This window comes from Sciurus carolinensis, chromosome 6 (genome assembly GCF_902686445.1).
Source record: "Sciurus carolinensis chromosome 6, mSciCar1.2, whole genome shotgun sequence".
NCBI lineage: Eukaryota > Metazoa > Chordata > Mammalia > Rodentia > Sciuridae > Sciurus > Sciurus carolinensis.
In genome coordinates, this window is record NC_062218.1 from 81,334,729 (window position 1) to 81,357,283 (window position 22,555).

Sequence of the window (22,555 nt, forward strand, 5' to 3'; positions counted from 1 at the left end):
GTTTCTTTACCAGTAGTAACCTTAGCCTTGGTCTGATCTTCCCTCCTTAAGATTCCCACTGATAGAATTACTCCCACTTCCTGAGAACATCTAAACCAAAAATCAAGCCTTACTTCATTTAACTCTCCCACAACACTTATGAGATGCCTTTTCTGACCCTCTTTTTCTGAGATGCCACATGGTTCCCCAAGGTGTGTGTTCTCTCCCTTGTTGCAGTGAATGATGAGCCCCACTTATGAAAACATTACTACTCATCTTTATACCTAATTGGGTGGTAGGTTTTTTAATTACTGTAAATATCATTCAGCTTCTTTCAGAGACACATTTAAATTCCTTGGAAATAGTCTGATTATATTATATCTTGTTTTTCTGGTTTGTTCAGTGGACTGGAGCAGAGTTTAATCTACAGCTAATTACATCCCAGTACTGTAGAGTACTTGGTACACTCTACCCTCTAGTCGGTTTGTCTTGAGATTTTCCAGTCTGGTTGGTGGGTACAAGCATTATTTCCATCTGTGTGAGCACCATATCCTGCTACCTCTAATCTTTTCCAGTAGTTCAGTCTCTGTTTCCAGTAGCTTTTGCATGCGTGTGTTGATCACTGATCAGCTGAATACTCAAGGGGAACCCTCCGTGGGCTTCCAAAGTCTGCCCATCTCCAGTTCTCTTCTCTTTGGTATTGATCCTATGCACTTCAGTTCCTTTGCTTTCTCAGACTCTATCTCCTCAATTGGAAGGATTCTTCCTCCCTAGGAAGCAAGCCTGGATCTCTCTCAAGTCAGGAAACTGAGAATGCTGCAGGGCTTTCCATATTTGTTCCCTTTTCTTCAGGGATTACTGGTTGCTGATATTTATTGGCTTGCAATACACATAGACTAAAAGACATAGATTATCGTTTCTCCAATTTTTGTTTTTGGTTGTTTCAAGCAAAAGAATGTATCAGAGACCCTATTCTACCTTGATTGGAGGAAGAGGTTATTACAGATTTTGTTTTTTAAGTTAAATCCTTAAGTAATAAGATGCTAACAAACACTGATTTGGCTTCATCATTTGGCTTTTATCAATTAGTTCAAAACATAGAAATTTACTTTCAAAATATTTACAAAGTTCAGATTCACTCTGGTTTATTGTAACTTTTTTTTTTTTTGTCTGAAAATGTACCATCAGTTATTTAGGTTATCTTTAATAGGAGAATGATAAAAACTCTAGAATTCTTCTTTTGGCTCTTAAATAAGAATTTTTAATGAGGTACAATTTCAGTTGTCTAATGTCAGCCTTATTTCTCTTTCTGTTCTACTTTAACAATGTAAGATTTTTATTGTGCTTTTCTGGTTTTGTTTTTAGGAAATTCTTTATGGAAGACATACTGAAAATGTCAGTTTTTGAAAAACTATCTTCCTGTCAGTACTGATTTAAAATTCTTGGATTGTACTGTTTTAATTTTCTGCCAAAACTGAGTAAGTTTAAAAGAAGCTACAGAAGGTATCTACCAGATGAACCCCCTCACTGGTATTTTGCATAAGGCCCTGGATCTTTGCTCTAACAACTTTCATTTTTTTCCTTTAAATTAAAAAATTTAAAAAATCATATTATAGTCCTTGCCACTATTTTATATGAAAATGAACAGAGGCATTGCAATAATTCTGTGAAGTACTTGTAACAGATTTTTATAGATACTTTTGAAATGAAGTGAAAGGCAAAGAGAAGGAAGCATTTTTTAAAACTGTGAGTGGGTTGTTTTGACAGTGACAAGCATCCAGCATTGACAAAGGCCAAGCTTCGAAAAACTATGTTAGGGGAGAAAATTCAACAGCCTTGCTTGCAAAAGAAAGCAGGAGATTCAGTAACACTTCATTTGTAAGGAGACCATTTGTCATTTCTCTTATCCATAAATGGGTGGCATTAAGAAAGAAAATGTTAAGGCATCTGAGTGCCTCCAGCTAGCTCTACTTGCTAATTTTCAAGTCACAGCACATTAGAAGGAACAACCTTGAAACAGGTCTAGAGCAGAGACTGAGAGTAACTGAAGGAGAAAGCAGAGGGTAAATAAAATTTGGTAAAAATGGAAGAGGCAGAATTAACTTTCTATAGTACCAACAAGAATTCAAAAGGATAGCAACAGAGAGTCTCATTACCTCTCATTTGCCTCAAAAGGATGGCAGTTTATTACAACATAACATAATCACTGAGTATTATTATAAAAGTCACTGGTGCATGTAAAAAGTCGAAGTATGTAAAACATTAATAAGCTGTTATTTACATGTTGCCTCAAATTGATTCTGAGATCGACACTATACCTCTATAAGAATTAAATATTATCATTTAAGAAGGTATTCTAATTTGGAGATGAGGGAGTAACTTTAATAAGTTAACTCAAACCCAATTCTCTTCATACTAGGTCTAGTTTGTAATAAATAGCTTGAGTCATTATGATTTAAATCTGTTAAGAACACTAAAAGACAATGGAAATATTTGTAATATATTTGAGAAAATATTCATTAAAAATAATCAAATCTTTGAAACATTTTGACAAATAAGTAAATCTCATCTCTTTGGTAAATTTACTTCAACTTATTCATTCTTACTGTTTATTGAGGGTTTGTGATATGCACAACACTCTGACAGGAACTGGAAAGAGCAACATAGTAGTGTTTGTCCCAGCCATGAGGAATTGATCATTTAGGGGAAAATATGCAACACAAACATATTAGTCCATGGTAACAACCCATAGACTTGACCAAACAAATGGGCCTAGTTAGGAAGTGGAAAGAAAGCATGTGTCACTTCTAAGGTGGTTTCTTGAAAGTAGTATTTACCTTGTGATAAGTAGCTTTCAGAGGAACACTGAAAAAGCCACATAGGTAATCTATGTTGTATGAGGCAGAGCTTTAGTAAAGATGAGGAAACACTGGACCCAGCTAGAAATGGAAAGTACCCTGAAGTATGGAACAAGTGTTGGGCAATATGTAAAGAAAAACTAAAATCGTTTAAAGTGCATTCTTGCATTCAGCAGCTTATTGAGGGCCTATTCTACACTGGGCTCTGCTCTAGGGTACAGAATTCGGCAGGCAGTGAGCAAGCAAACAAAGTCCCTGCAAATAGCTTGGGTTCTAGTGAGGAGACAAATGAGCAAATATGCATATATATTAAGTACATGTGTGCGTGTGCATGTGTGTGAGTATGCGCACGTGTTATCTGGTGTGGATAAATACTGAGGAGAAAAAGAAAGCAGGTTTAGGGGATGGACCTGGTTTGTGGCAGTATGGATTTAGTGTTGATTTAGGGACTGTTACTTTTTTTTTTTTTTTCTATTTGAAAACCATAAGGGTTTATTTTATTTTATTAAAATATTTTTTATTTTTACAGACACATTTTGATTCATTGTACACAAATGGGGTACAGCTTTTCATTTCCATAGATGTACACAATGTATATTCACACCATTCATGTAATCATACATATATATAGGGTAATAATGTTTCATCCTACTGTTTTTCCATTTCCACCCCCTCCCACCCCTTTTTCCTCTACACCATCCAAAGTTCCTTCATTCTTCTCTTCCCCCTGCCACTCCCCATCATTATATATTATCATGCACTTATCATAGAAAACATTCGGCCTTTGGGTTTTTGGGCTTGGCCTATTTAGAAAGCTTAGAATAGACCCACCATTTGACCCAGTTATCCCACTCCTCGGTTTATATCCAAAGGACTTAAAATCAGCATACTACAGTGATGCAGCCACATCAATGTTCATGGCAGCTCAATTCACAATAGCTAGATTGTGGAACCAACCTATATGCCCTTCAATACATGAATGGATAAAGCAAATGAGGTATATATACACAGTGGAATATTACTCAGCAATAAAGAATAGTAAAATTATGGCATTTGCTGGTAAATGGATGAAGTTGGGACTATTACTTTTTAGAAAGGCTAGGAAGGACTCTTCCAAGTATGAGACCAAGAGGAAGTAAAAAGTGAGACATCTGACCTCTCTAAACAACAAATGTCCCAAAGCTTATTCTATTATCAAGAAAAAAAGCACCAGGAAGCCCTTTTGATGAGAAATCGTCTTAAGTACACTATGAAGTATTTGGATTTTACTCAACTTTCTCTTCTAAGATTCCGTAGTTCAATTGGATCTCCCAGTTTTCTCATTCTCCATCACCATCTGTGTTCCAATGGGCAGGGGAGCATCCCTCATCCTGCAGAATCCACTTTCTGTGAATAAGCCCCTGGAGCCTTTCTCTTTGTCTCCTTTTCTCACTCACTATTTCCAGCCATCCCCCTGCCCCATTCCTTGATACTCTTCTAACCCTTTTACATGAAATGCCATTCTTTGAGAACTCATTTTCAGTCTTGTGTCCCTGGCCCTAGATTAGGTTAACTCCTTGATTTTTGCCTCTCTACTTTATCAAATTGTTCATTCAGTGTTTCAGTCACTGCTGTGACTAAAAGATCCGATCAGAACAATTTTAGGGGATGAAAAGCTCATGGTTTCAGAGGTCTTAGTCCGTAGAAGGCCAGCTCCATTCCTCAGGACCAAAGGTGAGGCAGAACATCATGGCAGAATACCGTGGCAGAGGGAACCAATTCACATGATGATCAGGAAGCAGAGAAAGAGATCTCCACTTGCCAGATACAAATAAATGCCCCAAAGCCATGCCCCCAATTCCCACCTCCTCCAGCCATACCCTACCACTCAGTGAATCCCAATCAGGGGATTAATTCACTGATTGGGTTAAGAATCTTAAAACCCAATCTTTTCTCCTCTGAACCTTCTTGCATTGTCTCACACGTGAGCTTTTGGGAGACACCTCACATCCAAACCATAACATTCAGGTTGAAATAAGAAAATATTATGAGAGGGAGGAAAATAGACCTAAGAGTTAATTAGCATATAATCTTGGCAACATGTGATCTTGAACCAAACAGCAGTATTGCAAGCACAGATGCACAAGAGGACAAAGCATGCAAAACCATTGCATGATGAGCTCTGCAAGAGAGTGAAAGCTCAGTTTGCTATATTTACTGGAAAATAACACATGCAGGGTACATTGCCTTCTAATGCTTTGGAATCTAAACAAAATAAACATAGGTTGTACCGTAGTCTGTCTACTAGCCACCCATGGTCTCCACATTAGATCCTGCCTCTCTTTATAAACAGGGTAAACATCTTGAGCAGGGAGGCATCACCAATCAGCAGTTGAAAGAATAATTTGGTGACACTGTACAACTAGCCTGCTTGGAGAAACCAGAAAAACCTGTTTGAGCATTGTGAAAGAGTCTAGAGAAATAGGAGAAAATCTTGACCAACTATTGCTCTGAACTCAAAAATCTTAACACCAAAAAAACAAATAACCTAATCAGCAAATGGGCAAAAGAACTAAACAGAAACTTCTCAAAAGAAGAAACACAAGAGGCCAACAATATATGAAAAAAATGTTCACCATCTCCAGCATTCAGAGAAATGCAAATCAAAACTACACCAAATTTCATCTCACTCCAGTCAGAATGGCAATGATCAAGAATATTAATAAATGCTGGTGAGATTGTGGGGAGAAAGGAATACTTGTACATTGTTGCTGGGACTGTAGATTAGTATGACCTCTCTGGAAAGCAGCATAGAGATTCCTCAAAAAACTAGGGATGAAACCCTCATATGACCCAGCTATCCCACTCCTTGGTATTTCCCCCAAAGATCTAAAATCAGTGTAGTATAGCAGTACAGCCATATCAATGTTTATAGCAGCACAATTCACAATACCTAAATTATGGAATCAACCCAGATACCCGTCAATAGATGAATGGATTAAGAAATATGTATATGTTAAGAAATTGTCATATGTATATATTTCACACACACACACAGTGGAGTTCTACTCAGCCATAAAAAGAATGAAATATGAAATTATGACATTTACCAATAAATGGATAGCAATGTGGAATATCATGCTAAGTGAAATTAGCCAAACTCAGATACTCAAAGGTCGAATGTTCTCTCATAGGTGGAAACTAGAGGAAAATAAAGGAAATAGAGAGGGAAGGATAGGATAACATAAAGAACTAATGGAATACAAATCAATAGATGTGTGAAAGGAAGTCTAGTAGAGTCTAGAAGAATGGGAGAGGGGAGGGAGGGAAAAGGAGGGATTATGATCTGAAATTCATTTCCACTCAGGTATGAGTATGTTGGATGAACCCAACTACTATGTATAACTGCAAATAAATAATAATAAAAAATAAATAAATTGGATTAAAAATTTTAAAAATTAAACAAAATAATAAAAAAATTTAAAGAGACCTGTTTGGAGGCCATCATGAGGAGTGATGAGGACATGGGTTGCTTTAACAGCTGTGAGAAATTTTTAGATGTTGGATAGAAAAATATTAAAAGGGAAGAATTCACAAAATTTGGTAACAAATTGGAGAGCAGCAGAATCAAAATAACTATATGTTCCAATCACAGATAATGGAGGAAGACTTTGAACAGGTAATAGGAAAGGGTGCTGATGTGGGGAAAGAAAACATTGAGTTGTTGGCAGAACATCCTTGTACCAGAGCATCAGGCTCTTGGAACTATAGCAGGAGAACCCTCGAAGAAGAGATCAGAGGAGGAGAAATGTGGGATGAGCAAGGAGAAGTGCTAAGTCTTCACTGGAAAGTGTAAAGAGAGAGAACATGGTAGAGATGTCATCTTTGTGGAAAGCCCACATTCAGGGTGATGAGGAAGTAGAGACCCAGTTCCACCTGGCTAAGAAAAAAGAGAGCCAAGAGATCTCTGTGCCCAAGACACAGGAGGTTAGACATAGAAAAGCCAAGGATAGTCATCCATGATGGGGATCTCAATGGCAACCTTGGAGTTAACTTTGTTGGTGGGTAGATGGACCTTGGAAATATTTCACATCACCAGGTACAGAGTACAGTAAGGAATTGAAGATCTTAGCTTAAAGTAACTGACTACTAAAAACCATGAAGTAGTTACACTTGGAAATAAGAATATGGGAGAGGCAAAATTGCAGGAGCAACAGCCATTGGAGATACTGGAATTAGATCCTATCTTACCACCTGACTTGTACTCTGAAGTTGGTACATTCTGCAGAAAGTTTTTGTGCTTTATGGAATGAACTTTTTGCCTTATGCTTCATTCATACCTACACGATAGATAATGAACTAGTTAGCCCTGTAATCAGGAAGTATGCAAAGTTTTGAATCTTAGAAGGGAAAGTGAAAGCAAGAATAAATGATCCTCCATTTCAATCTGCAGCAGCGTGGATTAAGGTAATTTATCAGCATTGTTCTTGGGTTTTTCTTTAAATCACAGTTTTTCAGTGAGAATAGTGACCTAACCTGAAGATAGAAATCTGTCGCATTGAGGGGGGTTTGTCATCTGAGCTGAGACTGGTGAGAGAGAGTGAATCTGGTGCTGCTGTACTAGAAAGTGTGCCATTGCTGATGGAACTTGATCTAAGACTTTCTGCTGAACTGATTCACTCTCTTTCAGGAATTTCTTAGCATTTCCCATGTGGTGCTTGCAATTCTTACAGTTTCAATCCCTGAATATTTTGTTTGTTGCAATGCCAAACTACAGGACAGTGTAATGCAAAGTTCACACTACCAAGGCTCAAAAAGGTATATTTAGTCCTAAACCAGCCTCAAACTTCTTGTGTGATTTTTGGGACAGTCACTTACCCTGAGTTTCTTTATCTGGACATTAAGGACTTGTACTATCTGACCTTTACAATCCTTGCCAGATGAAAGTTGGAGACTATCTGAGAAAATGTCACGGCCTTTCTATTCACTCTTGTTTGTGGGGGCAGAGGCAGTTCTCTGGCAGGGTGTGCTAAAGAGAGGCAGAGCTACTCCTTAATGCAGGTCAGTAAATGCAAATTACAATAACTACAGCAGTAATTTAATATCTGGCTTTCAGGCATATTCCCTATATGCTAGCTGCTGTGCTATGCCAAATTTTTCACATGAATTATTTCATTTAATTCTCCTAACATAAGGGGAGTATAATTATTGCACTCTGATAGATGAAGAAATGAATATTTGAAAAATCAGAATATCTACCAAAGACCATACAATAGCATTGGTGAAGCTCCTGTTGGAATCTGGGTGCTATGGTTTCAAAACCTAGTATAACTAATAAGCCATTCTATTTTGTAAAATTCTCAGAAATTCAAGATAATAAACCAATAAGATTTTATTTATCAGAGGAGCTTGGTAGCTATAAGTCAAAGCTTTTCTTAATGAGAAGTATCATATTTATCCATTATTTTTTATTATTATTTTTTCCTTTAATGATACCTTTTAATCTGTATTAACATTGAAAGTTGGAAAATTGAAGTAATTGTTTGGACAATTAATTCTGAAGAACTTGTTAATGATTAATCAAAGAAAAGAAAACAATTTATGGGATTAAGTTGGAGCAAGAAAAAGGTAAATAGAGGCAAGTGGCAGGTAAGGAAGCAGAGATGAACCACCTAAACATTATTCTAAATTTATTTTCTGATAGGAAGAGAATGCTTTAGTTCTATTTACAGAAGCAATGAATTCAGTTTAATTTGCATATTTAAAAGTAATGGAAGGTGGAGGACCAAAGTTATTGCACCCTTTATACCAGTAGCCATAGAATAAAACCATTGAGATGATGTTATTTATCAAAAGAGAGTAAGTTCAATATCGTTAATAATAAAATTAATATCTGAGATGAAAAAATATAGAGACTTCTTTGTGACTTATTAAGGCAAGATAGAGGCATCCTACTCAGTTTATTGTCAGGCATTCAGGCATACTCTTAAAATGATGTAACCAAATGTTATTAGCAACAACATACAATGAATTTACACACCTGCCCTCTGCTCATTGCTCAGGAATGCAGAGGGGATCCAATACATACCATTTTAAGGAAGGGTCCTTTTATTTGAGCCTAAAAGGACTTTTGTTTATAATAACCAGATGATTGCTTAAGTTCTACTTTATTTAATGGATATTCGGCTTGATTCTGATAGAGAGTGGTCTTTCACATTTTTGCATACCTTTTTATAATTTTAAGCTTTTATTTTTTAATTGAAATTTTTTTCTTTATGCTTTAAGTGTCTTTTTTTCCTTCTAGATTAAATCTATCCATTGAAACATTGTTTGGATCTTGGATGATATAACTGGAGCCAAGTGTGATGAAGAACTATGAGATTTAGCCTGAATATTAGCTTGTATTCCATAGAATAGAGTTAATATTCCACTCTTCTGCAATGATTAATTCACAGAGAAAACTGTTATTTAATATTTACATTGGATTTTTCTGCCTAGAAGTCATCCTGCCCAGGTTATGCATTTGTTCTCAGTTCTCAGTACCATCTGATTATCAGTTCAGTGAGGACCCTGGGGCTTTCACAGTAGCCACCAATGGGGAACCATTTCCTTGGCATCAGCTGAGGCTCCCCAAAATGGTCATTCCTCTCCACTATGACCTTTTTGTCCACCCAAATCTCACCTCTCTGGACTTTGTTGCATCTGAGAGGATTGAGATTTTGGTCAAAGATACTTCCCAATTTATCATCTTGCACTGCAAAGATCTTGAAATCATGAATGCCACCCTTCAGTCAGAGGAAGATTTAAGAGATAAGAAACCAGGGAAAAAACTGCATGTTTTGAGTTATCCTGCTCATGAACAAATCGCACTGCTGGTTCCAGAAAAACTTGTGGCTGACCTGAGATACTATGTAGCTATTGACTTTCAGGGCAAGTTAGCTGATGGCTTTGAAGGGTTTTATAAAAGCACATACAGAACTCTTGGTGGTGAAACAAGGTAAGGCCTTAATCAGTCATTACAGTCTCTTGTCATATTTTCTTTGTGGCTTACATCTATTCGTCAGTAGTGTGCTTCAACCCAATACACTGTGGGGAACTTGGAAGAGGGAGAAATTCGACTATTTCTTAAGCACAGTGGGGATGGGAAGACAGAGGCATAAACAGCTGGAGGGAGAATAAGGCAATTCGAGGAGAGGACAGTATGTGACTGAAAAGACAGACGTGCTTATATGCTAGGGGAAGGGATGGACCCCACAGAAAGGGCTGAAATAGGCGTGACTTCCCAAAGAAGGTGAGTCAACACCAGAAGGAAATGTGAGGTTTGGGTTGGAAAAGAGGAAGTGAGAAAGTGTACATTAGCAGGGAGTGGTGTCACTCAAACCCAGGAAGCAGTGGCAAAGAAGAAATCTGTTTGGAGAACTGAGAAATAGAGTCTACTTGGTCAACTCACATTCATAGAACACATGTTGTATGCCAGACACTGCTATGGACCTGGAATTACAGTAGTGAGAGATAGTGAAAGAGACAATGAGGACAAGAAGATAAGTGAAAGGGGCAAGGTAAATGATAGCCATCATGAAGGAAATAAGACAAGAACTGCATTAGAGAGAAAGCATATCTGGGGGGTGAGATGGATTTAGATGAGTTGGCAGGGAAGTCTTTATTGAGAGATGCATTTGAACTGAGACTTGAATTGAAAGAGCGGGGAGAGGGAATCATGAGAACATCTTGGGGCAAGAGTAAAGTCTGTCAGGTAAAACTGATGGAGAGGAGAAGGACAGTGTGAGTTGGGGAGAGTGACAGGGAAACAGAAACCAGGTCATGTAGAGTTTTAGAGCCTCGGGCACAGTGGAAAGTCATTGGAAGGTTCTGATCTGGTTTGTGCTTTATGAAGATCGAATATTATGATGGGAGTATATGTTGTCAATGTTTTGTTACTATGACAAAAATTCCTGACAAGAACAACTTAGAGGAGTAAAGATTGATTTTGGCTCACAGTTTCAGAGGATTTCATATATGTTGGAATACAGGGTATGTTAGAGTGTATGTGACTTATCACAATTTGAAAACTGGAGCTTTGCTGGCCAGCAGAAATGTCTGGGGACTTTGGTGCCACATGGATACCCTTAGCCAATGTTGATACAAGAATATGAGAGCCCAGGGCCTTGCCTTCAGTGGGGCAATTCAAAGGTTTGTTTTCTATCCCAGTGTTCCCTGGGAAAAGAACTGAGGCTGGGACTTTGCCTGATACCACATCTTGCCAGCTTTTCCTCTTCTCTTACTTCCTCCTCTTGACAGCATATTCTTAGTAATTTGGGATCCCCTTTCCTGGGAGCACAACCTAACATCACTCATATATACAATTATTAACACATTTTATTGAGGCCTTCTCAGACTTCAAGACAGTACTGAACTACTAATTTCCTATTCAATTTTGAGGCCAGCTTAACTAGGCATGAGCCTAATTTACTAAGGATCCTGGTATAGTTACTCGAATTCTGTGAGCCTCAATATCCTTGTCTGATATGAGTATGAAGGAAATAATGTAGAGTGCCCAATGATTGGCAGCCTCTGAATAAGATTTTACCTTCATTTTCTTCAAAGAGTGAGAGTTTGGTTTCACTAAGATTATAGTTTGAGAAATCAAATACAGCTGTTTGCTGCAGGTACAAACTCTTTTTTTGTTTGTTTGTTTTGTTTTGTTTTACTTGTGTATTCTGACTGGGGGTGGGTCTTTTCACAGAATAATTGCAGTAACAGATTTTCAGCCAACCCAGGCACGTATGGCTTTCCCTTGCTTTGATGAACCACTGTTCAAAGCCAGCTTTTCAATCAAGATAAGAAGAGAGAGCAGACACATTGCACTATCCAACATGCCAAAGGTATTGCCATGTTCAGAAATTTTTGAGATTGTTCTCAATTGTGTCTCTGTCTTTGCTTAAAATTTTTTCCCTTTGTTTTCAGGATATAAGCCATTAGTTTTGTTTTTATCCATCTACATATTTTACAATTATCCTAACCCCTCTGGACTTTAACATCATTTTGATTGTGGTAGTCCTACGCAAAAATCTTTTTTTCCCCCCAAAGGGATTTATATCTCATTTGAGTTCTTGTGGAAACAGTATTCTCCTAAATCAGTGACAAAATTTAGAATCATCTAGAACAGCACTCCTGAGACTTCAGTGTTAACGTGAATTGTTCAAATACCTTGTTAAAACACAGATTCAGATTCAGTAGGCCTTGGGGTGAGGCTCAAAATTCTGCTTTTCTAACAAGCTCCCAGCTTTGCCACTGCTGCTGGCAAGGGCCTGGAGGACTTTTTCAGGCCTCATTCTGGAAAAGTCTGACCTGGTAGTCTGTAAGGACACTTACAATCCCTTACCCTTTTTTATTTAAGTTTTGTAAGTAGTTCTTAAAATTATTTATGAAAGTTATTTTTTGAAATTTTTAATTGAAAGAGAACATTGGATACTTTTTTTGGGGGAGGGAGCAGTTGAATTAGTATTCAGAATACAGAGATCCTGAAGGACAAAACAGTCCCTGAGCCTCATTTGATATTTCGTCATTAATGATGTGCTTGCCATTTGTGCTATTGAACAAAAGATAAAATATTTCTCCATCACCACTTGGAAGGTAGGATAAAAAGAGGCCCCCTCGGTGGTGCTTCCAAAGGGTAGACTGCACAAAAAACAGTCGGGGTCACCAGCAGCCATTAAACAGCACTAGGGTCATTTTCCACTCTGCTCTACAGAGGGACTGGCCTTTGCAGATGCAGGAGAGAAAAGAGACTGTACTCTGACACAGCATTTACTCAGATTTCTGTTTAATGCTGGAAAACACATTTTCTCTGAAATATTAGCATGGCAGACCAAGGGAAAATGTGGAAATGCTGCAGGTGACACATTCACCTCAATTTTTCCATGATCAGACAGACAGAAGTTTAATTTGCTCTTTCATTTTCAGTATTGATGATCTGCTACCTTAGCTCTGAGGCTTCTTTCCAACAGCATGTTCATTTAAAGGCAATATGTCATTCAGTACATTTCCTGGAAGGTTTTATTAATATAATTTTTCATGTGGAGGGTAAAGCAGGACTGTTCATTAAAATATTATGCAAACAAAAATTGACACTTCTGTTATTATATTAGAATGCTGAATATCCTTAGAAACCTCAAGTAGTTTCTCTTGTTTAAGAAAAATCAACCAGGTACAGTGGCACATGCCTGTAATCCCAGTGGCTCGTGAGCCAGCCTCAGCAACTTGGAGAGGCCCTAAGCAAGTCAATGAGAACCTGTCTCGAAATAAAACACAAAACAGACTGGGGATGTTTCCAGTGGTTAAGTGCCCCTGGGTTCATTACCTGGTACAAAGAAAAAAAAAAAAAAATCAGCCAACTCTGTGAAAATATCTCATACAATCCTTGAATTTCTGCATTGCCTTAGATGACTAGAGCAGCTCTGGTTCATGCTTTCCAGTGAATACTTGAATAACTTTTTTTTGTTGTTGTTGCCCAATCCAGCTTTTCATACTCTCTGGATAATTGTTGCAACAAATAAGATGGGTTATGGTCTGATAGGTTGAAGCAACACACATGAAATTCTCAATTTGTTTAACTGAGAATACAAAATTTAAGGGAAGTAGGGGGCCACCCATGCACTAGCTTGGCAGCATATCTTTGGGGCATTTCCTTGCCTCCTTTCTTCCTTGAGGAAACACATACCTGCTGTGATATTTACTATGCAAATATAGTTCTTCTGGCATTGAGAAAATAGCTAAATTCTTGTCCAGCAATGAGTGTTTTATAATTGGAGCTTACATCACCATTCTGGAAGAACTTATGTGAATACCCCATGCACTTCTATTTAAGGAAATGCTAATCTGCATGGGTCACTCCAGGCTTCCAAGCAAAACTTGGCCTCCATGGACTGTGTTTCTCTGGGGGTAGAAATCAGGGCAAATGCATATCTGCCTCCTGATCATCTCAGCCACCAGCTTTCAAGGGCCCAGACTCATTTTTTCATAGTCCCATAGGTTCACCACCTCTTCTCCCAACTCCTTCAAACACTTGGCTTAATGGTCTTACCACTGAGTTTGCAGAAGGCCACAATCCTACCTGCCCCCTTCCCTCCACTTAAGATAGTTCCTTTGCTGGGGATCCACAGAACTCTAACTGAATCAGATTCCTAAAAGAGATTGTTTTTGGGCAAAATTAATTGGCTGCATAGAGTTAAAAATTACAGCCCAAATAAACTTCTACCTTTCTTAGAGTATTTGATCAGTATCTTCTGTTTATTAGAACTCAGAAACAGATTTTTTAAAATAGAACTCTGAACATTTTAATAACACAAACATTTGCCATTGGAGTAGTTAACCAGTTCGTGGTAATGGTTCAAGCTATGTTCTCTGGTTGAAGCAGACTGTAATCTTATTCCACAAATAAAATATGCTTAATAAAACCATGGTCAGTGCTGTTACCAGTCTGACTTCTTAAAAAGGGATAGGTGGAGCAGGAAAACGTTAGCATTTTGACAAATTTGAAGAAAGTGGAATTTTCAGATGATTAGATCTGTATCCATTCAGTATTTAGGAGCAGTGTGCATACTATGGTGGAGATGTCTCTCGCACAAGTTACTCAGACTAAACAAAGGTAGAACTCAGTAATTTCTCAGTGAATTTAATGGATGTAACTGACCAGTCTGCAGGCTGAAAACCTTCTGCTTCCTCAGTAGATGGGTAGAAGCTTAAATTACTAATGACCTTCTTGGCCTTACTGCTTTCATTGCTGAATCAATGAAGCAAAGATAAAATAAGACTATGATTCAAGCTATCATGCAGCATAAGAAAGAATGAGCAACATCTTTGGAGTCACACAGTCACATCCATATTTTGGTCTTGCTGTGAAACTAGTCGTGTGATCTTGGGCAATTCAGTTAACGTTTCTGAGCCTCTGCTTCCTCACCTATGAAATAACACTTACCTCACACCCACATAAGAGGATTAAAAGATAATGCAAAGTATCTAGCACAGTTTTGCTTCCCATTTCCTTGCACTGCCGAGGTTTATTTATTGTGCAACAAAGGGAAAGGGGCCATTCTCTGGCACTTGTGCTTAGAATCCCAGAACTTGAATTGATGCCAATGTTAGAGGTTATTCTATTTTAAGAATGTAGATGCATCTTACAACAAAATATGAGAAGTATCATTTTGTGATCCCAAAAGCAGTGCATTGTATTTTCAAGAGGATAAAAAGAAATATAGCTAAGAGAGGCCACAGAAAGTTATAAGAGGCCATTGATCTCCTAGAAGAGCATAGTCTGTCCTTCAGAAGGTCACGTTTCCCTCTAACTCTCCTGCCATAAGTCAGGCATGGTCATGAAATACTTAGTTCTCAAATATTGATTCCTTTCCCTTCCTGTAGGTTAAGACAATTGAACTTGAAGGAGGCCTCTTGGAAGACCACTTTGCAGCTACTGTGAGAATGAGTACATACCTTGTAGCCTACATAATTTGTGATTTCAACTCTGTGAGTGGTACAACCTCATCAGGGGTCAAGGTGAGACTAACTTCTAATTTCATACCCAATGCATAATAATATCCTGAAAGCAATGAGCTTTTAATTATTTTCTTTAGTATTTTTCCTTATTATTAAAGTATTATTCTTATCTTACATAATAGTATAGGTTAAAAAATTAAATAAAAAATAATATTTAATCCTATCTCCAAGATGTAGCTACTCAAAATCATAATTTAAGCTTTACAAATATTTTCTGTATGTATTAAGTACATATGGGTGTACATAGTAACACTACATACTGTATATATTTGTGTACGCTTATTTTGTAAAATAATATATTATGGCTGTCTTTTACTGAATTTTCACCAAAAAATAACATAGAAATTAAAAACCATTAAATATTTTTCTAAAATAGTATATTAACAATTGCATGAAGATTTTTAAAAATCAGCATCTTGTTTTAGAACATTCCTATTGTTCTTAATTGGTTTCTATAACTTTTTTTCTCAATGAAAGGAGATCTTCATAATTTTTAGTCCTAAATAATTGCATAAATGTACCAGAATGCCCAATGATTATCTTTTTTGGGTGCTGGGGATCGAACCCAGGGCCTTGTGCTGAGAGGCAAGCACTCTGCCAACTGAGCTATATTCCCCAGCCCGCAATGCTTATCTTGTAGTTACATTTTTGCTAACCTCAGTAGAGACACAATAGAAATAAAGAAGAACTTCCCATGAGGAAACAAATTATAGACATGAAAACATCTTCAAAGAACTCTAAAATAATGCTTATGAAAAATGGATCCCAAATGGCTATTATAACTTTCATACCTATATTCTTACGTAGATATGTATTATGAGTTACGTGTCTGCATACACATCAAAGCACCTCTGAACATAGATGTATATGTGTATAGATGTGGGTGTTGGGGGCTCAGGTGAAACTTCACTTTATTTAGGTTTTTTGTTGTTGTTGTTGTTGTTGTTGTTGTTGTTTTATTGGTACTGGGGATTGAACTCAGGGGCACTTGACCACTGAGTCACATGCCAGTATTATTTTGTGTTTTATTTAGAGACAGGGTCTCACTGAGTTGCTTAGCACCTCACTTTTGCTGAGGCTGACTTTGAACTCGCCATCCTCCTGCCTCAGCCTCCTGAGTGGCTGGGATTATAGGCGTGAGCCACTGTACCCAGTGGCACTTCACTTTAGAAGGACCTGTTTCTGTCAGCTTTCTTGGATTCACAGCCTAGATGTACAACTTTCTACCTGTGTGATTTGGAACATTTAATCTCCATGTGTTTTGTTTCCTTTGTTTCGTCTGTAAAATAAAGATAATAACATTACTTCACAGGAGGGATGTGTGAGTATTAAATTAGATTTTACATGTAAAACTTAGATTTAGCACAGTACCTGGCAAATCATCATCAAAAAACAAAGAAAGTAACCATTTGCATATCCCCTGCATGAAAGTTCTGAGGGACTTCAGTTAATTCAGAGCACGAAAGCAGGTCATGAAATGAAAATAGCCCTAATAGCCCTATACTTGGAAGCTAAGAAAATTGGAATCTAATTTTGTTTTTTCTACTTAACTGTTAGTTACTTTGGGCGAGTTATTGAATATACTTAGACAATTTTGAGTTTAAAATAAGCTAGACAAGAGATATGGGTGTAATCTTTAAGTTCTTGAAGGTTTTCCCACATAGGAATGGGATCTATGTTTTAATTAAATTCTATTTATAACTATAATTTTGGAATAGTGGTTTCAAGTGCCAGAGTATATCATTACTGATATGATATGCTCAAGTGGGTTCTCTCTCTCTTTTTTTTTGGGGGGGGTGTGCTGGGGGTCGAACCCAGGGCCTTGTGCTTACAAGGCAAGCACTCTACCGACTGAGCTATCTCCCCAGCCCCTCAAGTGGGTTCTCATAATGGGTTAATATAGCTTGTAATTTGTAGATCAACACTCAGGGAGTTGATTGTATCAGAAAATGCAGGGGTGTTTATAATTTTCAAAACTGACTTTTGCTTTTTGTTTTAATACTTCATAGAACATCTTATGTCTTTTTTGGCCGGGGGTGGGTACCAAGGATTGAACTCAGTGACACTCGACCACTGAGCATTATCTTATTGACAACATGCTAAAGGTATCTCAATACTTTCCTGAAAAATTCAGTCTGTCTTTCTGTGGGTAAGAGTTGTCAGGAATGGAGTCGTGCCCAAGAGCTGTAACTAAAAGACCACTTCTGATCAACATTTCCCAGGTGTCCATCTATGCATCCCCGGACAAATGGAATCAAATGCATTATGCTTTGCAAGCATCACTGAAGCTACTTGATTTTTATGAAAAGTACTTTGATATCAACTATCCACTCCCCAAACTGGGTATGTTCATAGTCTACATCATCGCCTTCATATTTGTTCATAGAACTTGCTTTGATTTCATCCCTGTTTATATGTGATCTAAATGAACATTGAAGATTCAGTTAGTCCAGGAAGGATAAATTGTGTTCTCCAGAGATGTTCCTTGAGTATAGGAAATGCAGTACTGGGAAATGAAATTGACCAAATTTTGTTATTTGCATGTACAAATAGGTAACAACAAATCCCACTATTAGGTATAACTTTAATGCACCAATGTATTAGAGGAAAAAGAAAGAAAGAAAACATTCAAGAAGTAAAAAATAGAAGAAGAAAAGAGAAATTGTAGTACTTATGAGAACCCAAGTAGAATGGATCATTTTTATTTTACTTCATCAGGTTTAAGGTCAACGTTCATTGAATATTAGAATTGCATGATTTTTCTGGAATATTATCTATACTATATTTGTATAAGATCAGCAATCTTTTCTAAAAGTCGTTTTATGTAACCAAAGAACTAAAAATTGCCCTTCCAAATATTATCCATTTGGTCATTGAAATGAGAAGATAAGACTGTGGCAAAGATTTTTAAAAATTGGGAAAAACAGAAAATTTAATTTGGGTGTATTAGTAGGTCTTTACATGGGATAATACTCATAATATACCTTGGTTTTAATTTCCTATCTTAAAAAATAAAAATTGCAGCCAGACGCATGGCAATAATCACAGCAGCTCAAAAGACAGGAGGATTATAAATTCAAGGCTAGCCTCAGCAACTTAGCAAGACCCAGGTTCAAAGTAAAAAAAAAAAAAAAGGTCTATGGATATAGCTCAGTGGTAGAGCACCTTGGGTTCAATTTCTAGTACCAAAAATAAATGAATAAATAAAATAAACATAAATAAATATACATTTTTATAATGTGCAAAGCACGTAAAAACTGTGAATTAGCTAGGTGCAGTAGTGCACTCCTGTAATACCAATTGCTTGGGAGACTGAGGCAGGAGGATCGGAGGATCACAAGTTTAAAGCCAACCTCAGCCACTTGAGTGAGGCCCTAAGAAACTTAGAGAGACCTGTTTCAAAATAAAAAATGAAAAGGGCTTGGGGATGTGGCTCAGTGGTTGACTACCTCTGGGTTCAAACCCTGGTATCAAAAGAAAAAAATGTCAATTAAGTTTAACCATAATTTATGTAGATTAATTTTTATAGTTTCTGACAGTGGTAAAACATTTTTTTTTTTCCTTTCGGACATGAGGACATATTCCTCATCATATCTCTTCTACCTTCTCCCCTGATAACTCCCATGAAACTTTCTTTAGAGAAGCTAAAATTCACCATTAAAGACATCTCTGGGCACTTACTTGTATGGTTCCGGAGTCTCACTGTATTGTTATGGTGCTGGTTCTAGCTACCCTTATTACAGCAATACTAAGTTCAATTTACTCATAGCCCACCACTATCCTTTAGGTAAAAATCAGGAAGGGACTAATAACAGCCATTGACAATCTTATGCTAAATACACAACCTTGAGATAATGTGAAACATCTATTAAAACTGACAGGAAGCACACAACTTAAGAAGGGGGAGCTGATACAAACCCTTCTAATGGCTATGGGAAATAATCCAACTGATATAAAATCATCGGTACAATGTAGAAAACGAGTTGTTCTCACATTTGAAGTGCTAATGCATATTGATCTTTATTAGTGCTTATTTAGTTTTTAAATGGGTTATAAACACTTGTTTTTTATCCACTAGAATTAACCAGTATTATCTCCAGACAATGTAATTATAAGTCAACTGACTTGATTCAATTCAAACTTTTTAAAAAATTATATTCCTTTTTAGTCAACCAGTATTTCTTCAACATGACCTAGCAGATATTAAGATTAAATATTAGCCAAAAATTTCTTAACTTACCTGAAGTCATTGGCAAAGGATATACATATACACGTAAACATGTATGCATATAATGTAGGTTAATGTAAATTTTACATGAGTTGCTTAAAGATTAGATTTCACTTCTCCATCCACTCCTGAGACTTTCTTAAGAGGTAGAGGAAATATTAATGTTGAAGAGAAAATTGAGGTCAGCAAGAATCAATGTCCACAGCTTTTTTCTGCTGCCTTTGAAGGACACTTGCTCATACTAGAGGCCTTATGTGTTTGAAGTATTAACTGAAATATTGATTACAGAGATTGTTTCTAAAACGTGTTTTCCTGGAATTAAAATACTCTTTTTTTTTTTAAGAAATAATTCATTATATCTTTTGGTGAATCTGAAACATGAGTAGAAAGTATTTGATGACATTAATTTATTTATTTTGGGCACTGGGGATTGAACCTAGAGGTGCTTAACTACTGAGCAACATCCCCAACCCTTTTAAAAAAATATTTTATTTAAACTGACTTCCTTAACAAAACTCCTGAAGCACAAAAAATAAAATCAAGAATCAACAAATGGAATGGGTTCAAACTAAAAAGTTGCTTCTCAGCAAAGGAAACAATAACCTGAAAAGAGAGCCTGCAGAATGGTAGAAAATCTTTACCACACACACATCAGATAGAGCACTAATCTCCAGGATATATAAAGAACTCAAAAACCTTAACACCATAAAACCACAAATAATCCAATCAATAAATGGTCTGAGGAACTGAGCAGACACTTCACAGAAGAAGATATACAATTGATCAACAAATATATGAAAAAACATTCAACATCTCTAGCAATTAGAGAAATACAAATCAAAACTAAGATTTCATCTTACTCTAGTCAGAATGGGAATTATCAAGAATAGTAGCAACAATAAATGTTGTTGGGGATGTGGGGGAAAAGGTAAACTTGTACATTGCTGGTAGGAATGCAAATTGGTGCAGTCACTCTGGAAAGCAGTGTGGAGATTCCTTAGAAAACTTGGAATGGAACCACCATTTGCCCCAGTTATCCCACTCCTCGGTCTATACCCAAAGGACTTAAAATCAGCATATTACAATGATGAAGCCACATCAATGTTTACAGCAGCTCAATTCACAATAGCTAAACTGTGGATCCAACCTAATGCCCTTCCATACTTGAATGGATAAAGAATCTGTGGTGCATATATTTACAATGGAATATTACTCAGTCTTAAAGAAATATGAAATTATGGCATTTGTAGGTAAATCGATGGAACTAAAGAATATCATGCTAAGCAAAGTAAGCCAATCCCCAATACGAAAGGCCAACTGTTTTCACTGATAAGTGGATGCTGATCCATAATGTGGCGGCGGGTAAGGGAGGATGAAAGAACTTTGGATTGGGCAGAGGGTAGTGAGGGGAGAGGTGGGATAGGGAATGGGAAAGATGGTGGAATGAGACAGACATTATTACCCTATTTATAAGTATGATTGCACAAATGGTGTGACCCTGTGTCATGTACAACCAGATAAATGAAAAGTTGTGTCCCATTTGTGTACTGAGTTGAAATGCATTCTCCTATCATGTATAACTAATTAGAACAAATAAAAAATATTTTATTTAGAGACAGGGTCTCCTTGAGTTGCTTAGGGTCTTGCTAAGTTGCTGAGGCTGACTTTAAACTTGCAATCTTCCTTCCACAGCTTCCCAAACCACTGGGATACTCCATTGTGCTGAGCTGATGCCTTTTATTTTTAAAGATTTTAAATTGTGCTAATATAAAATACAATATAAGCATTTTTAAGTAAATTATTTTTTGGTAGTAATGCACCTAAATTTTTTTCAGAGTTCAGCACTTTCAGGGAAAAAATGGTCAAGGGTCAACGAGTTACTTTAGCTACAAAAATGTATGGGTAGAGTTTATTCTACTTGATAATGAATACTGATTATTTTCAGTGCAACTACAAAACACCAAATCAATGTTAAGATATTTTTTGATATTTTCAGAAAATTGTATATACTTAGTGAAATATCATGACATGCATGGGCAGGAATCAATTTCCAGAAAGGAAATTGTAATAATCAAGTATTGTTATTATTATGTTCTAGATTTAGTTGCTATTCCTGACTTTGAGCCTGGAGCCATGGAAAATTGGGGCCTTATTACATATAGAGAGACGTCATTGCTCTTTGATCCCAAGACCTCTTCTGTTTCTGATAAGCTGTGGGTCACGAGAGTCATAGCCCATGAACTAGCACACCAGGTATGTCACATTCATGACATTTTCTTGTATCAGACCATAAAGAGCATCATTCAGGCCACCACTAATATTCCTGAAACAACATAAAATCAGCATTTTCCCTCTAGAGGGGAACTTGGAGATTATCAATGTAATATGGCAAGTAGTGGAGGACTCAGCTTCTAGAATGTGGGAATCATACTAGAGTTTTATCACAAGAGTGACCACTAAATTTATCTTTTAAACTCTTCAAGGAAAAGCCGTCAAATACCCTTTGGGGAAAAGGGTGTGAATCATGCAGACACAAAAAGCACAGAATTAGTAACTTTATAAAGACTTCTTTCAAAATATCTCTCCTGGTTCCGTGGCATTGCAACCTAGGGCCAAATAATCTCCCTTCAGTTAGATCCTTGTGGTTTTGGCCATAATGAAGTTGCTCAAGTATATATGAAGTTGCATCAAGAGCTGATGTATGAAGTGAAGTTAATCATAGTTCCTGCTTCATAAGACCTTTGTGAATGTCATAGATAAAGAAGGTGTCTGTGCCCATCATATCATTAAGCACTCAGTGTGTCATTAATGAAGACAACGACCATTACTACTACCTCTGAAAAATAAGTATTACAACCAGGTCTATAGTTACCAGAGATCATTTCTACTCTATTTTATTCCTAAAATCTCTAAGTAATATAGTAAATTATTAATGGTATTGGAAGTTGCCACATGGGCA

General features: G+C 36.9%; 1 protein-coding gene across 1 annotated transcript in view; it reads left to right on the top strand.

The window, feature by feature from the left end:
• The first annotated feature begins 7,175 nt into the window (after positions 1–7,175).
• The window catches only part of Erap2 (endoplasmic reticulum aminopeptidase 2), a 37,887-nt gene continuing 22,507 nt past the window's right edge, over positions 7,176–22,555 (top strand). The window contains exons 1-6 of the mRNA XM_047556838.1: positions 7,176–7,283; positions 9,121–9,813; positions 11,560–11,698; positions 15,234–15,368; positions 17,591–17,711; positions 21,695–21,849. Coding sequence (XP_047412794.1) covers positions 9,257–9,813; positions 11,560–11,698; positions 15,234–15,368; positions 17,591–17,711; positions 21,695–21,849 — 1,107 coding nt within the window. The 5' untranslated portion in view covers positions 7,176–7,283; positions 9,121–9,256. The remainder of the gene's footprint in view (positions 7,284–9,120; positions 9,814–11,559; positions 11,699–15,233; positions 15,369–17,590; positions 17,712–21,694; positions 21,850–22,555) is intronic.